Source organism: Mus caroli, chromosome 2, assembly GCF_900094665.2.
Source record: "Mus caroli chromosome 2, CAROLI_EIJ_v1.1, whole genome shotgun sequence".
NCBI classification, from domain to species: domain Eukaryota; kingdom Metazoa; phylum Chordata; class Mammalia; order Rodentia; family Muridae; genus Mus; species Mus caroli.
Genome location: NC_034571.1, coordinates 146,810,534 through 146,833,038, shown reverse-complemented (window position 1 = coordinate 146,833,038; position 22,505 = coordinate 146,810,534). Strand labels below are relative to the sequence as shown.

The 22,505-nt window shown below is 38.6% G+C and overlaps 1 protein-coding gene across 1 annotated transcript; it reads left to right on the top strand.

Annotated features, from left to right (window-relative positions):
• Positions 1-1,010: 1,010 nt before the first annotated feature.
• On the top strand, positions 1,011-22,144 carry Eif2s2 (eukaryotic translation initiation factor 2 subunit beta). Its single transcript, XM_021182705.2, has 9 exons — positions 1,011-1,184; positions 6,024-6,201; positions 6,565-6,668; positions 9,921-10,056; positions 15,706-15,806; positions 16,501-16,649; positions 17,680-17,736; positions 20,948-21,033; positions 21,672-22,144. The coding sequence occupies exons 1-9, from the start codon at positions 1,170-1,172 to the stop codon at positions 21,845-21,847; spliced, it is 1,002 nt and encodes a 333-aa protein (XP_021038364.1). The 5' UTR covers positions 1,011-1,169; the 3' UTR covers positions 21,848-22,144.
• Positions 22,145-22,505: the final 361 nt, after the last annotated feature.

Sequence of the window (22,505 nt, the reverse complement as noted above, 5' to 3'; positions counted from 1 at the left end):
ACTTTCCCCATCTCTTCTAACATGAGGGTTTTTCCCACTAATCATAGATTAATCTTCACTTGATTCTTTTTTATGCAAGAAGCATTATAAACTCTCATCTCCTGATAGTATCTACTTACTTGAGCAGTCCCTTCAGTCACCTGAGTGGATCACCTGACACCCCAGCTGAGCATTCTTTCAAACAGTGGGGCTTTGCAGTTCCCTGTGGTTACAAACACAGGTGTTTTGTTGTTGTTGTTTTGTTTTTTAACTACAAGCGCATACTCCGAGGCCTTCCTAAGTGGCAGCTGTCTCTTCCCAGGGAAAATGGAGTCATGTACCATATAAGGAAGCTTTAGTCAAAAAAGGACACATAATTAATAGTCCCAGATGATTATATCGCCTAGGACGTTGTAGTGTCTTTCCTTATATGGTATGAAGTTCGTCAACAAGTTAATTACCTACTCTACACATTTCTCAACATAGCCTTTTTATTGAGCTAGTTATGACTATTTCGAAGCTTCCTGACAGACTGTAGCTTGCTGGGCTGTTTCTCCTCAGAGGACGACTTCGTTCCTCGGTCTAACTATGGAAAACCAGGGAAGAAACTTCTGAAGTAAAAAGCTAGAAGGTTAAACTTCTCACGAAGTGAAACGCCCTTACCGAGGTGCATTCCTCGAATACTAGACCGCTTCTAGGGGGAAAGCGTGAACTCAGCCCCACGGGTTCATAGTAGGGTTTCCACTAACTTAAACCTGAAAAATGGCCCCAAATTCACTTTACAAGCAACACAGCACTTTCCGAACCACTTAGGTAACCAGCAGCACAAGAACCCGAACATCCTGACAAGTTAAAAACAGTCGTGCACGCCCTCGAAACTCCCGAAGCACAAGCGCCGGTCTTTTCTAGCCAAACTACAAGTCCCAGTATGCCCGGCGCCGGGGAGTCGCCTAGTAACTCGCGCCACGAGAAGCACGTAAGGTTGGCTTTACTGTACGCCTGCGCTTTGGCGAGCTCTGCGCAGGCGCACTTCCAACGTTTGAGAGGAGGGCGGGGTGTCGCTCCCTTTCGCTGATGCAAGAGCCTAGCGCGGTGCTGTGAGAGGTATCGGTAGGAGCTACGCTGACTCCGGGCCGTGAAGCCGACTGGTCTGACTTTTCATCCCTGCCGAACCCGCTCGAACCACAGCCATGTCCGGGGACGAGGTGAGAGGCTGAGCTGGAGTTAGGGCTCAGGACTGAGGCAGGAAGCCGAACCCACACCCGTGTGAGAAGCCGGGCCTGCGGCCTAGCTGTAGCCGGCCGCCATGTGGAGCAGCCCGGCCTAGGCGTCCCAGAGCTGTGGAGCCGGCGAGGACTCTGGATCCTCAGACTTGGTCTCCCTCGGCTCTCCTCAGGGCGGCGGCGGCGGCGAGGCCTGTCTCCCACGGTGATCGGCGTTTCGGGATGGAGAGCGTGTTGAGCCGTCCTCTCGGAAAGGGGTTGAATGCCGAGTTAGTTTGCCCGGCCGCCCCGGCATTCCTTTCCCCACACACATCGCCGCCTCGGCTCTCACGGCTGAGGGGTCAGGGTGCCCTGCGAGGCCCCTCTCGGTTCCGGTGGAGCACCGAGGTTAAAACTTTGTAGGCTGCCTTTTCCGGGCGGATATCTCGCTGCCGTTTCCCGCTCGAGGCCTTATTTCTTAAGACAGGAATCCAAAGAGCCAGAGGAGAAGATATTTTAAGTCTCAGGAAGTGACCACCTTTCGAGAAAAGTTTTCGGGCCCGAGTCCCAAAGTTTCCTTTACAGGCGAGGTGAGCAGGAAGGTCCGGCTGCGAAACTGACTGGGTTTGGATCTCAGTAGAATTTTTCAAGCCCCGTCCCCCGTTTTATTGTGCCTTTTTTTTTTTTTTAATCTTTTTGGGTTTTGCCTTTTCCAGATTTATCCTAGTTCACATAGCATTAAATGACTTTAAAGAAAAAAGAGTGGTCTTGTCTGAGATATTGCTTAACATTGGGCCTAGAAGCCTAATCTTAACCCCAAGGATGTACTTTACGTAGAATTTGTGACTTACTTGACTTACTGGCCTAGGGGAGGGGTAAGAGGAATAGTTGAAGGCTCTGTGCAGAGTTGGCTTTTGAATGGGCTCTAGAAATGATCAGAATTTTCTTAACCAACGAGAAAACTGATCACAAGGCGTTTGTGGTCAAGAAGGGAAAAAGTGCATAGAAAGTAAAGTATTCACTAGTTTGGTTGAAGTAGATGCTGGTTGGTTTACGGAGGACTTAGGAAACTACATTAAGGAATTAGAGATTTGTTTCATGGGAACTACTTCTAGTTTAAGTTGGTTTCCAGGGTTCAGTAAAATAAGATCCTGTAAGTCCATTTTAGAGATGAGCAAATTGGAGCTTAGAGTTGTACAGTGCCTCTAATAAAATTCCAAGTGGCTGAGCTAGTAATAGAATCCCAGCTCTGTGCAGTATGCCTTCATCTAAATGACTCGGAGGCTCTTTCAAACTCACTAAACTCTGGAAGAGATAGATGTTTCTTGCTTGAAAGACACGTTAGACATTGCTCTTTGCTACTGCATTATGTGTTAGAAAAGTTCAGAAAGTGTTTAGCCCTTATTTCTACTCACGTTCCAGACTTAAAAATAACTACCTATATACTGTTGTGGTGTTCTGTGGTAAAGTGCTTATGGGTAGTAAGAGGTAATAGATAAACCTGTAGTAACCAAACTTCATAACTTAAAAATAACTACCTGTATATTGTTATATTGTTCTGTCTATTGCTTCTGTGGTAAAGTATGGTGTAGGAAGAAGTAATAGTGATGTGGGGGCATGGAAAGATTGTTTTTTGGTAATGACACCTTGATGTCTTTTGGTTAAAATTTATTTCTGGAGGATGAACAGGATTTTGTCAAGCAGAGATGGTGGACCCAGCATTCAGACCAGCAGAGTCTCTTGAAAGCCTAAAGTATGTAACTTGGCCCTTAGACCTGTCAGTGTAACTACATTTTATAAATGGAAAATGAGGACCCAAGTTGGTTAGGCCATGTTTAAGTTGAATGGGACTAGAACCTTTTCAGGTGGAATTTACTAGTAAAAGGAGATATGAAAATGGATTATGATTTTGATTAACCTAGTGCTGTTGACTAGGGAAGTGTTACCAGGTAAAGCCCTTATGATTGCTAGCTTAGATGGATTAACTAAAAACCTGTACTTGAAGTGACTTGTAAACTTCAAGGGACATTCCAGATTGGGTTATTTGACTGGTAGGCAGAATAGAATAAGGCTATTTTTAAAAATAGGTTTTTAAAATGGTTTATTGAACTAAAGTACATATTCCTTTTTAAACTTGGTAATTAAACTCCAGACTCGCTACAACCTTTTAACCTAATAAAACCATTACCTATAGAAACGTGGCTGCTCCTTGGTGGGGAAGAAAAGGTTCCCTAATGTGCAGGCATTCAGAAATGTTTAGACTAGTTTAAAGTTTTATTGTTTTGAGAAATGTTACTCCATAACCAGCGGATCCAAATTTGCCATCAAGTTAAGATTTTTCCCCTCAAAAGTATGCCAGTATCGAGTTTGAGGACAACATAGTAAAACATCCCTGCCCCCCCCCCCCCCCAACACACACAGTAAAGACAAGACTGAGGATGGCTTATTCTTAGTGTGCTAAGCATCACCAAAACTGAAGTTAAAAACAAATTAAATGTTTTGTTGTTGTTGGTTTTTGAGACAGGGTTTCTCTGTGTAGTCCTGGCTGTCCTGGAACTCTGTAGATGAGACTGGCCTTGAACTCAGATACACCTGCCTCTGCCTCCAAGTGCTGGGATTAAAGGTGTGTGCCCCCAAGTGAGGCTTGATATGAAACTTTTTTAAAAAATCATTTTATTTCATGTGAATTGTACATTTGCATTTTGCTACGATATATGTCTTTGTAAGGGTGTCAGATTTCCTGGAACAGTTGTGAGGTGCCTTGTGGGTGCCGGGGATTGAACCTGGATCCTCCGAAAGAGCAGCCAGTGCTCTTATTGTTGATCAATCTCTCCAGCCTCAATATGAAACTTTTTAAGCCAAGGTCTTAATGTATATCGCAAGCTGGCAAGTGTGGTCTTGTGATTTGGGGAGTTCTGCTTTGAATGCTGACTTAGGATTTCTGGTTTCCTTATGCAGCTATTTTACAGGGATGTGTGAACAAAAATAAGTATTAATATGTTAAACATGTGTTAAGTATTCTAGGAACATAATTACAATGTGGCATAAGATTTCTGAGTGATTACTACTAGCCTTTACTAGGCTGCAGTCTACTTACTATAGACCTAAGTTAGAATTTTCTTGAGGGGTAAAAGGTAACTGAAGCTATCATCTGATCATTTTAGGATTTCCCCCTTCTTTGATCTGTCTTGATAAGGTATGATGGTGAAAAAGTTAGTTGAGCCAGGTGTAATAGTGTGTCCCTATAATCCTAGCACTTGGCTTAGGAGATCAAGACCAGCCACAAAAGCAAACTCAGAAAAAGCCACTAGTAAATCAGGGAAACTTAGACTTGAAAAAAATGAGTGGATTGTAAGCTTTACCAGAATCAAAGTTTCAATGCCTGGAATTTCATTTGCCCTTATGCCAAGTCTTCTTCCTACAGTATAGCTGTGTTCTTGAACTCTTTATAACAGATTACAGCATTCCTTCCAGGTGGGATTACCTCAGGCCCTGTAGTAAGTCAGCACTGGACTTGCTTTTGGTATTGGTGCTATATGAAAATTTCCATAATGCCTTGAACAGACTTGTCTGCTATGACAATTTACTTTACTACAAACTATAGCTTGGTTTCAGTCTTTTGATAGACATAAAGGAATTACAGTTATTAGAATCAATTTGGGAATTTCTTAAAAAACAGTTTTGTTATGTCTGGAAAATCAAGTCACTCCTTAGTTGAGGAATTTTCAATGACAGGATCATTGTTAGTTATAACTACAATCAGATAGTTGATTCTCACAGTAACTCTGTCATGGTTGGTGTCAGTTATCTCCATTGTACAGATGAAGATGTACGGATGAAGCATAGGATAACCCACATGAGTTAGAGTCAGGATTGGACTCAAGGTAATTATGCTCCAATGTGCTTTCGATCACTACACAATGAACAAAATGATAGCTTAAACATGATAGGAAAAAAATACTTTGGACTTGAATCCAGTTCTGTTTGACTAAAGATTTTGCTTTCTTCACTAGCAGGAGTATGCCCTATATGTTCAAATTATTTCAAGGGATCAGTATAAACAGTCTACAGGTTAGAAATTAATTTTTTACTTGTTCTACAATAGATTTAGATGAAAGTGGCTTGTGAACACTTCACATTCCACAACAAAAAACATTGAAGGATTCCTTAGAAAAATTTCTTACAGTAAGGGTTGCTGATAGGTTTCCATAAAAGTTAAGGTTGATGTGAATTTCAGCATAAATTTTTAATTTTTTTTAGACTATTTTGTTTACTGTTTTGATAGTTCCATACATGTAGACAATATATCTTGATTTTGTATTTACCTCTAACTTCTCCAAACACTCAACAGATGAAAATTTTAAAAACCAATTCTTAGATTGTCTGGTGTTAGCATCTATCAATCTTAAATAAAATGTTTATCATCTGCCTAGACATTGTTGGTCCTCACCCATAAATGAGGGATGCAACATAGGTTGTTGCTAAAGTCCTTTTAATAAATTTCACAATTTGTTCAGGTCTAAATTTGTTCATGAAAATAAAAATGAAGTTATTGTAGCTTACAAATTAAAAGACGTTTGTGAGGTTCTCCCCGTGTTTAATAATGTAAAGGGAGTTAGGTGGGCTTTCTGTAAATTCTGTTCTGTTTTTTATTGTGTGTATTGCATGTGAAAGGGAGCCTGCAAAGTGTGGGACGTCTCCGCAGCCCCACTTTTTGGCATTTTAATGTATCCTGTTCTTTTAGGAATATGCTTTTTGAGAATAAAGGATATTTGGAATGGGCGCTTCATTAGGAATTATCACTTGGTAATAAATTGTTATCACTTGTTTTTAAATTAACAGATGATTTTTGATCCTACTATGAGCAAAAAGAAAAAGAAGAAGAAGAAGCCTTTTATGTTAGATGAAGAAGGTGATGCCCAGACAGAAGAAACCCAGCCCTCAGAGACAAAAGAAGTGGAGCCAGAACCAACTGAAGAAAAAGACGTGGACGCTGATGAAGAAGACAGTAGGAAAAAAGGTGAATAGTTGTGACTGTCACAGTTGTTGTGGAAGCCTTAGCTCCTCCACTGGGTTGGTAGACCTGGAGCCAGACATTGAGGGATAGAAGGCTGGGTGGGACAGGGAAGTAGACAAAGTGAAGATAGAGTTGAATAGTCTTAGAGATTGTGTCAGGGAATGCTCTCTGACATTACATGAGTTTCGTGTTCCTAACCAGATCCTTCTAAAAAGCTTGAGTTGGCTTGTCAGTTTCTTCAAAACTGTAACTGATGGTTGTGGTAGGACTACCATAGGAGCACTTGAGAAAGGAGCTGGCATAACTCAACTTGGTGCTTGCCTTTTGTTAATTGTTAATAACTGGAAACCTTTAATCTATTTTTAGATGCTTCTGATGACTTAGATGACTTGAACTTCTTTAATCAAAAGAAAAAGAAGAAAAAGACCAAAAAGATATTTGACATTGATGAAGCTGAAGAAGCTATAAAGGTAGTATTGTTTTCTTATTGAAGGTAAAATTGGGATTCTGGTAAGGTTGTCGATAGCTGTTTTCCTCCTCATCTCATCTTTTGGTAGTTTTGCTTTTGTTGTTTAGCACTTAGCTACTACTATTAAGGTAGTTTTCTTAGGAATGTATTTGACTACATGGTATAAAATATATAGTTGGAAGAATTTAGGTTTTATATATTGTATTATATCATTACAATGGAGTCAGATAATGTCCATTGTCTTTAACCATACCAAAATTGTTTGGCTAAAGGCATCTTAGTTAAGATGTCTCTATGACCGAGAAATCTTGAACAAATATTACAAATATTACTATAGCTTCTTGTTAAACTTTCAGTAGCAGCAAAGAACAGCTCTCAGTATGGTAGTTGGTAGCTGATGACAGTAACTCCATAGGAAAATTAGACTTCTCTGGCCAGTTCTGTGGAGAGTGCTCTGATTGGATTCGTTTCCAATACAGATATCTGAAAATTCCTTGAGTAAAATGTAGATAGGTGGTAGGAAGGTGAATAGGAGGGTGGATTGGTGAACAGAGAGGCTGAAAGACTATTCTTCCTTGACTGAGAGCTACCATTTTAAACATGGGGCCAGGGAGATCACTCAGTGGCTAAAGTGTCTGCTGGGCAATTAGGTCTTTAAGGATGATGTAAAAGCCTGCCTGGCAGTATGCACCCGTAACCCTGACACTAGGCAGGGGGAAACAGGTAGATTTCCTGACTCACTTACTGTTAATCCAAACAGGCAATAAAAATAACATGGAGAAGTAATTGAGGAAAATATCCAGAAGTCAACCTCAGGCCTCTACTCACAAACATAGGCAAATGTATATTAACTCACACATACACCACGCACAGGGAGACCCTATGCAGAAGTCAGTCTTAGCAAAGCCCACACACACATTTATAAAATGAGCATATAGTAGTTTTGTGTGTATGTGTGTCTTGTGTATAATCACAAATATATATTCATAGTGAAAAAAGCATAAACAACCACATACTGAGGAACCTATTTTTTTTACTATGTACTGAAGTTTTTCTTTGGTAGTTAATTTGCTCAAACCTAAGTGAAGTATATTTTAAATGTAGTTGGTAATTTACTCAGTAATCTATTTAACAAGGTATTATATTTAACATATACACCTGCATGTCAGAAAAGGGCATCAGATCCTGTTACAGATGGTTGTGAGCCACCATGTGGTTGCTGGGAATTGAACTCAGGACCTCTGGAAAAGCAGCCAACACTCCTAACCTCTAGCCAGCTCTCTAGTCCCTGATTGATTCCCCCCCCACCCACCCCCCCAGTAGCTTTTGTCCTGAGAAGTTACCATGAGTTCTACTTCTATTAAATGCTGTTTTACTTTTTTCTCTGCTTCTGGGATTCTAGCTAATACTGGATATTAATGTCTTTAATGTGGCACCAAAACTACATAGCTAGATTTAAGATCTTATGTTTTAGTTTCACTAATTCCATCTATTTAGATTTACCTGCTTAGATCTGTGAAACTACTATAGTCATTATCAGCAGTTGTTCAGGATGTAGGCACACAAATAATGTAATAATTGTGATCATGTTGGTACTTGGGTTACTGAGCAGGATAAGTTGATGAGAAACTAGAAGCCAAGGAACGTAGGCAGGGCCTTTGTTCTTTTATGGCGTTTATGGGTCCTCTTTAGGACTTAATGTGCCTTTTTCATATTCAAGCCTACAGCGAGTAACCTTGGAGTCAGGCTGTGCCTTGTTCACCCAGTCATCACATGACCCTGATTCCCCAGGAATTCTGTCTTTCTTTCCTTTCATGGTATCATTTATTGAACTGGTGCCCAGCAACTTCTTTACAGTTTGCTGTGAGCTGATGTAATAAGTATAATAAAAACAATTTGATTTTTACATCTGGTTCCCCATGTTCAACTCCTGAAAACCTCCTAAGTCTTCAAAGACTCATGTTTTGCTCTGGAGAAATCTGGTATCCAGATAGTTTCTTAGGATGAGTGGTTAGTCACTAGGAAAATCAAACCATAACTAAGATTTGGAACTTTAAATTGCCCCTGCTACCTCTGAAAATGGACAATGTGGAAACTGAGTTCTCCCACCCGTAAGTGATGAAGTTCCAAGAGCTTCCAGGTTGGTAGCCTCACAGAAGTGCTGATAGGGTAGCGTGTTTATATACTAGGCTTTTCTTGACTCTTCCTCAGCTCCTTACTCCCCATAGCTTGTCCTATGCATTGTTTCCATTTGGCTGTTTTTCAGTTAATCTTACAAAAAACTGATAATAATAAGTAACACTTTGCTGAGTTTTAGCAAATTACTGAATATGGGTGGAAGGTCTTTACATTTGTAGGTTAGCAAAAGTGTAGGTGACACTAGTGACCTACATTTAATGAGAGCCCTAAACTATGAAGTCAAAATTTTAATTTAAACATGGGATATCTGAGTAATTACTCCAGGAAGTTAGCATTCCATTACAAATGAATAAGATGGTATCTAATTTGTATTAGAGAGTTGGAGAATTGTGCAAAAAATAACCATGTATTTGGTGTCGGTAGGAAAATCCTTCCGTTGACCCTATTTAGAAACTTAAAGGGGATGGAGAGGAGTTGAGGGGTGGTATCAGCATAAACAAGTATACTGCAAATGCAATAATGAAGAAGGTTTATTAAGGTATAATTGACTTAGCATTTAACTCATCCATTGAAAGTAAATGGCTTTAGCATATTCAGAGTTCTATAACTCATCAATTCAGAACACTTACATCCTTATGAAAACAAAGCCCATGATCATTGTCACTCTCCAGTTCTTCCCACTACATGCCAGCCTCAGACCTCAGCTCTGCTAGATCTGCCTCTGTAGGTTTACCTGTTCAGAACATTTAAGTGGAGAAACTTAAAGTACTCTTGAATCCTGTTCCTGCTGAATATGGTAAGTTAAAAGGTTTAAGAATATTAGTTTCTCAAGTGACTCAGGTAGTACCTAGTTTAGGATACAGATAACAATATCTTAAAACTGTAATAAAAAGGAAGGCAGAAGAAAGGTAAACAGTCCTAAAATTTATCTTGAGGAATTCACAATTTACATATTTGACAGAGTCTGAGGAAATTTGGCTTACCCGAGAGAGACATTTCTCATCTACAATTTTAGATATGTGAATATGTGAAAAATATTCTAAAATGATACTTGTCTATGGCGTTAAAAATAGTTCTAGTACCACAGTATTGAGACTTCTTTTCAATTTCTTAGGATGTTAAGATTGAGAGTGATGCTCAAGAGCCAGCCGAGCCAGAGGATGACCTTGATATTATGCTTGGCAACAAGAAGAAGAAAAAGAAGAATGTGAAATTCCCAGAAGAAGATGAAATACTAGAAAAAGATGAAGGTAATGTTGGGAATTCAGCACTTTGATTTTAAGTTACATAATCCTTTAATTTGAGTCTCCTTGGCTAGGTTAAGGAGCTTTTTAAAAAATATTTGTCATGCCTTTTATTTCCACTTTGTAATAATGAAATATATTCTATTATCTATCCTATCTTGGTGAGTCCAAAGTCCTTTACCTAAATTATTTTTTATAATAACTTGCATTACCAACCTAAAAATATCTTTCTAGATTTTTAAAAACATTTTCTTAAGTCCTAAACAACTGAAGCTTAATTGTGAAACTATAACCATCTAGTCTCTAATCCCATCAGAGACCTTAGAAGGATAAACAGGAAGTGCAGAGCAAGCAGCTCCCAAAGCTGTAGAAATGACAGAGGTTGCTGGCTACCTGGAGAGTCATCCAAGGTTTCTCTGTGTCATTCAAATATTATCTTTGGCATTCTGGCCTCGAATGTCAGACAGACTTTTTTATGAAGCAGGAATTATGAAGGACTGCCTACCTTGTCTTGGCAAAGTTCAGCAGTCAGTTTGTGTCTAGTTTGGGCAGCATACTGTCAGCAGTTGAGGTAAGGGCAGTTTTTGCCCAGTGGCTAGCTTGCCACATTGGAAGCAAACCCCATAAAGAGATTCTTCGATGCTCGTCATCTTTGAAGTAGAATGCTGCCGGGAGCAGATGTCTCATTGTCACAAAAAGCCTTATGTTAATAAAAAAATCTTTAAATCCATATTCTGTAGATCTCTGAGGTTTTTGAAGACAATCTCTTTATAGTATATCTAAATAGGCAAACATTGCTTGTTTCTAGCTATTCCTAACTGTTTAACCTAGGAAACATTTCTGTATGTAATTAACTAGTATCTAACATGACCATAAGTTTAGTTGACTATTAACTTGGATTTCCTAGTTATCCTAAGCATTTTAATAGCAACTTTTTTTAATGATTTATTTGTTTTATGAGTACACTGTTGCTGTCTTCAGACACACCAGAAGAGGGCATCAGATCCCATTACAGATGGTGTGAGCCACCATGAGGTTGCTGGGAATTGAATTCAGGACCTCTGGAAGAGCAGTCAGTGCTCTTAACCACTGAGCCATCTCTCCAGGCCTGTTAGTAGCAGTCTTTAAGCACTGGAACTTTACATTGGATTTTAAAACCAGTTGTATAGATACAATACTCTATACAAGAATTGAAACATATAGACACAATTTTGTAGCAAAAATAATCTTAAAATTGTAACAGTATACAAAATCCTGACCAATGTAAAATATTTGACTCTTTTGTTTAAAAAGATTCAATAACCTACTGTTTTATCTTCTTTTATCCTTTTTTTTTTTATTCTTTCTCCCCCATTTTCCCCTAAATTAAATAGGAAAGAAAGAGGAGAAAAAGAGATCCCTGAATCTAACCTCTACTTTGTCTTCCTCTCTGATCAAGACCATTAACTACTTATAACTAACGCCCCCTTAAGTGGTGACAAACATCTGTCACCTATCAAATTACTAAAACCATACACTCAAGTTGTGGGGAGTGGGGTATCCTCTTAAAATTGCTTTCTGCTGTCTAGAGGCAACAGCATCTTTTGGGGGCCCATAGGAAAATTGGGATATTAGTTAAGTCCTAGGAAAGCTAGATGTAATATTTGTCATCTAGTATCTGTGTGGTGGGAAAATGCAGGGCTTAACTGGGCAGACTAGCTAGCCATATAGAAGTTTTTCTGGATGCAGATTTTTTGAGGAAACATCATGTGAGGTAGGATCATTTAGACTACTTGTCTTTGGTGTTTTGTCCTTTTGCACTGCAAACATAAATTTTTAAAAGTAGTATACATTGCTGCATTAACACATGTATGAAATGTGCTGTGTGTACAATTCAGCTAAAGATGATTCTTTGCTCTGTGTCTAGAACAGGAAAAAGGCATCAAACAGTGTTTGATCTGCATATTCAAAGTTTAATATAAGTTTTCATCCATGCTGTTTGAAGGGATGCCATGATAAGTCTTGAGGACACTGTAGCCAACAAGATTTATTGGTCATGTCTCAGCTGGTCTCAGAGCTGTTCCCATGTAGGGGGGGATCAACATTCATGTTACCTGGTTTCTTGGTTTCTTCCTTCAGGGCTCCAGCCTAGATTTTCAGGAGGTCTCCCTGGTCAAATCTAATTTTTATTAATTTTGATAGAATCCATAGCTTTTCTTTTCCTGTTGAAACAAACATTTCTTAAGGCAACGTATTTCCTACCTTCCATTCTGAATTAAGACATCCTTAAAACAAATGAACTGATTTATTTCAGCAGTTTTTTCTATAATCCAATGTCTTTCAGCAGCTGTTTTTTGCTTAGTAGCATTTAAAAAATTGAAAGTTAATAGAGTATTATGTAATCCATTTCTGGGTGTCTCTGTTTGCTCTTTCTTTTTATTAAGTGTCTCCTTTAGAGAGTTGGATTTTTTTTTTAGTTGTTTGTCCTGTGGGGTTGTGTGTGTACCTTTACTATGCCTTATATTGTAATAGGCAAAATATTGCTTCATTTTACTAGAGATGTTTGCTGGACCATTGTCAATCTTAATTTGTATAGGCATGCCCACAATACCCATAATTTCTAATGAGTATCTAATTACAGAATCAGCCTTTTCAGAGCTAAAAGCAGTTACTTACTGAAATCCTGAATATATGTTTATAGTATGCTGTATATACTTTAATTTTCCAACCTCTGTAAAATGAAACATATCCATTTGCCAGATTTCATTTCTTTGGGTCCCTTTGCTGTTAACGTGCTTTTTCTTAGGAAATTCTGAAGCTTCTAGCACATTGCCTACATTGCTGATGAGTTTCATCATTGCCTTGTGTCAGACAGCCTGGTAGACCCATATGGGATCTGATGTGTGTTACATAGAATGGATGATTTCTACTTCTACTTACTTGTAGTTGAATAATCAGTGGAGTTAATTTTGAATTATACTGAATAAGTAGTTCAGTGGTTTCTATATGAAAAAGAACTCTGACTATTGAGAGTCAGTAACTATATTGAGAGAGTCCGGAAAATCTAATAAAATAAGGATGGCATATAGCTTTGATTTTTGGAACTAAATCATATAGATTTTGAATTATTTATATTTCTTGATTTATAACCCGCCTTTCCTGATTTATTTGCATCAGGATAGAATGTAGGGGATCCAGAAATCGGTGTCCCTTTTATTATGCAAGGGAGAATCCAATTATTTCTTTTTAAAAATTGAAATTGCTGGCTTTGGGCTATTTGTTGTTAATCTCTCCCAAAAAATTACTGCAAGCTCTTTGTCGATATTCATTTTCACCCAGAATGAGGCATTTTCAGCATTAGTCTTCTCTCTGCCTAAATATCCCTGTGGGGGAATGAGTAGAAGGAATTTCTTTTCTACCAGAGACAATTCTCTTTCAGCCTCAGCTGATAATTTTCTTGGACTATTTAAGTCCTTGTTACCTTGTAAAGTTTGAAATAAATTACTTAGCTCTTGAATAGTTAATCCAATTGTGGGCCTTAACCAATTAATTTCTCCCAACAATTTTTAAAAATCATTAGGAGTTCTTAATTGATCTCTCCTGATTTGTACTTTCTGTGTTCAGATTTTTTTGTAGATCTGTCTTACATCTTAGATAATTAGTAGAATCTCCTTCTTGTATTCTTTTCAGGAATAGTTTGCAGTCTCCAGCAAGGCAAAATTTTCTTTACTTCATCAAACATTTTTTCTAGGGTATCTGCATTTTAGTTAGCCAGTCATCCATATAATGATAAATTGTATACTGAGGAAACTGTTTATGAGTTACTTTTAATGGCTGTTGTACAAAATACGGACATAAAGTTGGACTGTGTAACATTCCTTGTACTAAGACCCTCCAGTGTATCTTTAATAGCTCGAGAGTTATTATAAGTAGGTATTGAGAAAGTAAATCTTTATCTATCATGCTCATGCCAAGGGATTTTAGAAAAGCAATCTTTTAAGTCGGTCACTATAATAGGCTGTGCCTTAGGTAACAAGGAAAGCAATGGGATTCAGGGATGTAAAGAGCCCATTGGCTGAATGATTTTATTCATTGCTCTCAGATCTGTTACCATCCTCCATTTTCCAGATTTCTTTTTAATGACAAATTAGGAGAATTCCAAGGGCTGGCAGACTCTTCTGTATGTTGGCCCTCCAGTTGCTCTTGGACTAGCTGTTCTAGTGCCTGTAACTTTTCTTTTGTCATAACCATTGTTCTTCCCAGTTTGCCACATGGTAGGGCAGCTGGTGATGTACTAGCAATGGCACCCACATATAGAGTCAGCCTCTGCTGTGTCGTGCGTAATGGACAGCCTGGACAGTCTAAAGAACAGTTGTAAACTTTTTATAGGCCTTTTTTATTAGGATCTTCTCTTTTACAGCCTGTCTCTAAAGTTGCAGGGTGCTAATCTGTGCTTCCTACTGTTAAAATAGATCTCTTCCCATAGATTTATGGCTGTATTAGCCATTTTCTGTTTGGCCTTCTGGTCCTGTGCATTTAATCCATTTTAGACTTTGTTTTAACTGAGATAATGTCCCAATTCCTAGGAACTATGCTGATGCCCTTTGGTTCCAGGAGTCTTGTGATAATATAGTTACATCTGTTCCTGTCTCCACTAGCCCTTTGATTCAGTTCATCTACATGTAATTTTAACTTTGTTTTTTTAATTATTTATAGTAGTTTGCCAAAATATTTGTTTTTGGTATCTTTAGAATCTCTAGTTTGTCAATAGGAGTTCCTTTATCTTTCTTAAATATTTTAAGTTTTGAGCAGCCCTGTCATGTCAGGCTTTGATTTTTCTAGTTTTTTAGAATTGTCTTTCCTTGGTGGACAGGAAATTAATGGCTCTTGGTGGGGGTTGGGGTGTGTGTGTCAGGCTTAATTTTCTGACATTAAGGAATTGCCTCAAATATCTTTGGATGACCTACATTCATGAGACTCATGTCTGTACCCTCCACATCTGCATTTCACAGGAAACTTTCTTTCTGAATTATTATTATAGAGGGCTTTCTCCTTAGAATCTGTTTCTCTACAGTCCTTTAAGGAATGATTGTAGTGGCAAACACTTCACAGCCATTTTGAGTTTTTATATCTTCTGTAATTGCTTGTCCAACCACAACTGAATTGTGAGCATTAGATCCTATGTCTTCATAGGGGAAGATTTAACGTATGATAATATTATTTATAAAAATCATTCTGATCCAGACAGGAAAATGAGTTTTAAATGTTTACAATTTTTAGTATTTATAGTTTTATATATTATAGGGGTTTTTTAAAAATAATTTTTAGCATAAACAAATGGGTTTTTATAGATTCAAAAGTTTCTTGTGGGTTTGAAAAGTCGGACTCTTCTTTAAGTATTTGATGCTTTATTTTGTCTTCTTTTTGTCAAGAAACATTTCACATATTACCATGGCTGTCTCACTAAAGGTCTTTGTGTGAGGTTGTAATGTTCCTGTCTATAAAGGAACGAGGACTTCTCTGTGTCTCTTTGTACTCGATGCTACTGAGCTATCACTGTGAAAGAGAAGAGCAGTACCTGAAGCTATCGTCCTCTAGACCTGTCGTTGCCACCCCCCCCCCTTTTGTTAGATCAAAACCCACTGCTCATTCTTTCTTTCTTTTTTTAATCTGTAGCTTTAGAAGATGAAGACAGCAAAAAAGATGATGGCATTTCATTCAGTAACCAAACTGGGCCTGCTTGGGCAGGCTCAGAAAGAGACTACACATATGAGGAGGTGAGACAAGAAGAAAAAAATTTTTTTTTCTCTTATTCATTTAAGAACAGAGAAAAGCAGGGTATAAGTCTCCTGCATTGGAAGAGACACTGAAATACAGAATGGTGGAGTCCAGTAGGCCATGCAGCCAGTGCATGACAATTTGTGATACTCTCTCTTGGGGCAGTCTACTCAAAGTGTAGCTGTCATGATAGTATTCAGCAGAAGGTATGGAGCCCTCTGAATTAGTGGGGCTTTGGTGACAGTGACAAATTTGTGGTCAGGGTCAGATGTAGTACTTTCCCATAAAAATCAGTAGAATGGGCTGGGGCTGGGGCTTATTGAGCATCTGTAAAGACCCAGATCTTGGTTAATAGTTTCTGTCTTCAAGAAGTTCCTAGAAGCAGGGCGTGGTGGTGCATGCCTTTAACCCCAGCACTTGGGAGGCAGAGCCAGGCAGATTTCTGAGTTTGAGGCCAGCCTGGTCTACAAAGTGAGTTCCAGAACAGCCAGGACTACACAGAGAAACCCTGTCTCGAAAAAAAAAAAAAAAAAAAAATAAAAAAAAAAAAAAAAGAAGTTCCTAGAACATAACAGAAATTCATGTGTACATTTAATAAAAGTAAATCTGCTTCATTAAAGCAGAGTCTCTCAAATAGAAACTTTATTCTTGTTATTACTAAGAATGTGCTTAAATTCCACCCTTTCCTTAAAGTTGCTGAACCGAGTGTTCAACATCATGAGAGAAAAGAATCCAGATATGGTTGCTGGAGAGAAGAGGAAATTTGTTATGAAACCTCCACAGGTCGTCCGAGTAGGAACCAAGAAAACTTCTTTTGTCAATTTTACAGATATCTGTAAACTGTAAGTTCGCTAGTGGGAACACTTCATTCCAATAAATACCAGATAGACTTGTGGGGTATTAGGAATGTTAAATGTCTTTACTGTAGTATTTTTCTGTGCAAATGTAGGTCATAGATTGAGGAAAGTCAGTTTATGTTTGTCTGTTCTCAGCTCATTTTATCTCATCCAAAGATGAGGAAAGTAGGTTAGTGCTGCCTGATGAGTAGATCCTGGGGGCTGGAGAGATGACTCCGTGGCAGTATGATGCATAGGCAGGCAAGGTGCCCACACACATTCTGGGTTGAGGATGGGATGGGTCCTGAGCACAGAGTCAAGAGTGAGAAGACTACTTTTCATTACTTTCAGCATTATTCAAAATATTTTTCTTTGATGCTGATGACAGCAATAGTGTATGCTTACTACAAATTAGAAAAGAAGACACAGTAGAGAAAAGTAAAAGTTATATGTAAATCTGAGTAGGTAGAGAAAATCAAATCTTGTTATGCTTTTAGTGTTTTGTTTTGCTTTCATGCTTTTAGGTATGATGCACTTGCTAGGTGTATTTACAATACATCTTGGTAGGTGTATTTACAAATAGCATGTGAAATAGCATATACCGTTTGGTGGTGATTTTTAATTTTTTGAAATGTGTATGGGTGTTCTGTGTGCATGCTGTGTACCACAACGTATGCCTGGTAATGAGGAGGCCAGAAGAGAGAACCAGAATGACAGATAACTGAATTTCATGCCTTATAAGTGCTGGGATTCAAACCTGGTTCATCCACTGGAAGAGCAACCAGTGTTCTTAACTACTGAGCAGGCTATTCAGCCTCTTTGTTTTTGGAACATGCGCCCACTACTCTAGGCTGGCTTTAAAAATCATCCTGCCTCATGGGTACTGGGAGACTAGCCAGGGCTGCACAGATCCTTCTTTCTGTGTGTGAGTTGTGTACTGAGTGAGTAATCACGTGAAATGACAAACAGTGTGGGATGTTTGTTTGTTTTTTAGGATTTCCATGAAAGATTTTTAAGTATTTGACTTTCTCTTTAGATTACATCGTCAACCCAAGCATCTCCTTGCATTTTTATTGGCAGAATTGGGTACAAGGTAAGAAACTGTATGTAAAAGAGTACTTAGTATTCAACACTTCAAAAGAACAATTTGTGTAATTTGAACATGCTGGGTGGGGGGGGAGCATCATGAGTCCCTGGGGAACTTTCAGGTCAGATGGGAAAGGGGAGAGTTTGGTGCCTTAGGGATGGAGAAGGGAGCTGGCAGTGATCCGCCTGAGCAGGCCTTTGGCATTGGGAATGAGCACTGCAGGCACTGCTATGTTTAGTCACTATTTGAAATTCTTGGGTCCTTTTATAGGAAATAAATAACAGGAACTCAATTCTTGTCGGGTCAGCTTTTCCTCTATAACTGGTAGAGTCTATTGATGAAGCAGAGCTTAAAAGGTGATGAGTGCCATAGGAGAGACCATTTAAAACCAGGGTCTGAGCCAGGCAGTGGTGGTATAGCTTTAGTCCCAGTATAAATGTATAGTCAGATATCTGAGTTCAAGGCCAGTCTGGTCTTCAAAATAAGTTCCAGGATAGCAAAGGGTACAGAGAGACCCAGTCTTGAAAAACCAAAAATAAATAAAACTAGGGTCTGAGATTAACTAGCACTCTCCATCTGTGGAGCTCAGCTATTGGAGACACTGAGCTAGTTAATTATTGTCAGGGAGCCAAACAGATGTCTTTTTACCAGTGTCTCTTTAAATAATGTAGATTTGGGTTGCACCAATGGCATATAACATTGATTGCCTGATAGTGCAAGGCACATGCCAAGTTCTGTTTGATGTAGATGCTATTTCATACAGTTCTATGAAGCAGAAAATAATATTTCTTTGGTTGTTTGACAGCCAACTGGTTTGGTAAGACTTTGTAGGTCACATACTAGCAGTACAGACAGACTGCAAACTCAAGTCTGCCTGCGTCTTGACTGGACCTTTAGCTCAGAATGCCCTGTGTCTCAGCTGCAGTACATAGATAATCACAATGTTCTGTGGTCTGTGCTTTGCCTACTGTCCTGAAGCTCAAGTTGGATTTTGTTCTTGGCTGTGATATTAAGTAATCTGCTTGAACATGGATGATGGTGTTAACAGAGTTGTGGCTTTTATTTATTGCACTTATTGTTTATATTAAATATAAATAAGAAGGGAAGGAAAGGTAGCTATGTTTTTATGCTTCTCAGAATAAGCTGGACTTATACTCTATATATAGCTATTATATATTCTATTATATAGCTGGATATATTCTAACATGTGACAGTGAACTTTATGGTCAGTGGTTAAACTTTTCTGAGTTGTTGGGAAGATCCCTTTTTCTTTTTGTTTTGTTTTCTTCTTTTTGATAGTGAAAAATGCACTACATTGGTATTAGGGTATCAAGGGTTACAATTTTGGTATGTGATTTTTCTCCCTTGAAGAAAATCACTGTTCCTGAAGAAGTTTGATTTATGTTACGATAGGAACAAATAGTAAATTTAACTCTGCTAGACTTAATTATATTTTACTTTCTGATTTGTTTTTAACAAGCAGTAGTTTCTAACAAGGATCTTTCTCAAGTGTTTGTTAGCTGCTTCCAGTTAATTCAGTTTATCGTTGACAACTTGTAGTACTGGATTTCAGTTGTATATTTTTTCGTAACAGCTTTCTTACATACAACTCACAATTTTAGTATAATCATATGTTACTGAATCAAACTGTGTAGTACTTTGATTTTTTTTTAAATTTATTTATTTTTATTTATATGACTACACTGTAGCTGTCTTCAGACACACCAGAAGAGGGCATCAGATCCCAGATGGTTGTGAGCCACCAAGTGGTTGCTGGGAATCAGTACTCTTAACCACTGAGCCATCTCTCCAGCCCTAGTACTTTGATTTTTAATTTACTTTGTGATAGGGTCTATATAGAGTTGGACAGGCTGGTCCTGAACTCCTAGGCACTCATGCCTCAGGCATTCATATTGATAATCCTCTTGCCTAAGCTACCTGATAACTAGGATTAACTGGTTCACACCACTGTATGTGGCTTAGATTTTATATATATTGATGTTTTCAGACAGGGTCTCAATGTGTACCCTAGGCTTGACTTAAACCCATGGTGGTCCTTCCTGTTTCTGCTTCTTACATGCTGAGAGTACCACCATGCTTGGTTTCAGAATTTTAAAAATAACATACAGCCTTTTTATGTTTATACCTCCTGCAGATTTGCAGTTGTGCATTCAGTAGAAGTTTTTCTTTGTTGTTTGAACAAGCAATCAAACTCAATTAAGGAATCTGTTTTGGACATAAAGTCAGCTACAAATCAATCCAGTTGTTACTAGAGATAGCTGAAGTCGGATTAAATGTTAAGGAATATGTGTAAGTCATTAAATTAAAGAGATTATTGAGGATCCCAGCAATAGTGGTACACACCTTTAACCTGAACTCATGAGGCAGGGTAGGTGGGTCTCCTGGGTTTGAGGCCAGCCTGGTCTACAGAGAGTTGCAGGACAGCCAGACTACATAAAGAAACCCTATCTCAAAAAGAAAAAATTAATTTGAGGGGTTTGGAGAGTTGACTCCACAGTTAAGAACAGATAGGTTTCTGACTCTCATGTTGGGTGGCTTACAACCACCTACAATATAATTCCAGTTCCAGGACCTCTGGCTTGTACAGGAACCAGCACTCACATGCACATACCCCTACACAGTCATACACATATACACATAATTAAGAATAAAATGTTGGGCTGGTGAGATGGCTCAGTGGGTAAGAGCACCCGACTGCTCTTCCGAAGGTCCAGAGTTCAAATCCCAGCAACCACATGGTGGCTCACAACCATCCGNAACGAGATCNGNNGCCCTCTTCTGGAGTGTCTGAAGACAGCTACAGTGTACTTACATATAATAAATAAATAAATAAATAAATAAATAAATAAATAAATAAATAAATAAATAAATAAAATGTTTGCAGAAGATAAACTCTAAAAAAAATTTGGGGGTGGGGGACCAAGTACAGAGGTGTGTATACCTGTAATGTTAGCACCTGAAAGGCTGAGGCAGGAGGATTCGTTCAGGGCCAGCCTGGGACACATAAATTCCTGTCTAAAAAGAAAAAAGAAAAAGAAAAGACATAAAATTTGAGAAACCAGATAATATAAAACATCAACCCTAGAAATTATCCTATGCTAATGAGTGTATTTTAAGTTCTTAAGCATGAAGGTGCTGGAATTTGGCTTGGGAAAGCAAGCAAAAATAATGGGGATATTTTTGTTTTCTTTCATAGTGGTTCTATAGATGGTAATAACCAACTTGTAATCAAAGGAAGATTCCAACAGAAACAAATAGAAAATGTCTTGAGAAGATACATCAGTAAGTATATAATTTAATTTTATCATATTTTAAAATGTTCGCTGTAGGCTTTTGAGGGAAACCATTTGTAATGGATGTGGGGAAATAAGTCTTAAAAAGATGGGAAATGGGGCAGGGCATGGTGGCATATACCTTTTTAGTCCCAGCACTCAAGAACCAGAAGCAAGTGGATCTCTTGAGTCTACATAGTGAGGTCTAGCGCAGCCAGGGCTACAGAGACCCTGTTTTGTTGTTGTTTTGCTTTTTAAAAAAATAAGGTAGGAAATAATGAGCAGGAGGCAGAAAGCTGAGTTCATGCGACCTGTGCTGGCTGATTCCGGTACTAAAGACCAAGTCAGAGGAACATGCCTCTTATTAATATGGCTTGGCCTATCAGCCCCGTTTAAAAATTGGCATATCTTTCTTGCTCTCACATAAGGCAAAAGTGGATCATTCATAAATGGATCCAACAATAGGCATCTGGCAAACTTCCTTTTTACTTGGGCATCTGAAGTCCTATTAACCTGTTTTTACTGCCAATGGCATTATACAAGACAGCTTAGTTTTTATTTTCTTACCCCTAGAGTATTAGCTAGGGTTCCCTATCTGGATGGGATAAACTGTGTCTAGCAGATAATGCTGTGTTGCTTTTCTTGCAGAGGAATATGTCACTTGTCACACATGTCGGTCACCGGACACAATCCTACAGAAGGACACCCGACTCTATTTCTTACAATGTGAAACTTGTCATTCTCGATGCTCTGTTGCCAGTATCAAAACTGGCTTCCAGGCTGTCACAGGCAAGCGAGCACAGCTCCGTGCCAAAGCTAACTAATTTGCTAATCACCACTGATTTTTCCAAAATGTGTTGGAGATTTGGCTGGACAGGTTACCATCAGAGTGGATGTACCATTGAGTTAAAAACAAGATAGAAAAACTGCCAAGTTCTTTGGCAAGTGATTGTTCTGAAATCCTTTCAAGATACTGATATTCAAGCTGTTGACATACTCGTTGCCTACTTTAACAACTGTCAGAGAAACGTGATGGGGTAAGGAGGTACTTTTTAAAATCGTTCATAGACTTCTGTAAAATGCAAGATAAATTAAAGTTATTATAACAGTAATTCTTTCAAGTCGATCTGTCCTTCAGTTTTCTTTTCTACAATAAAGTGCTCGTTAAATTTGGTTAAAAACAAAACCTCAAACTTGATTCCTGGGCTGTGGCAAGTTTTCTTTGTCCTCAAAACTCAAAATTGGCAGATACTGGAGCTGGGCAGCCATTTTTCCTTTTAGTGTCTCTTGAAGCTACATGGCTAGATTTGTCTTCCCTTGAAAGAGTGGTTGGAACATAAGGAATGGGGCATGGGGCAGCGACCTGCTTTTAATGTCTAGAAAATGGTTTGGAGGGTTTAGTTTCCTTTTGTGAGGCTTACTGCTACTTCTTCCTAGCCAATGCCTCGTTCTCTCACGTGACGGCAGCTGAAAGTGCCGGGT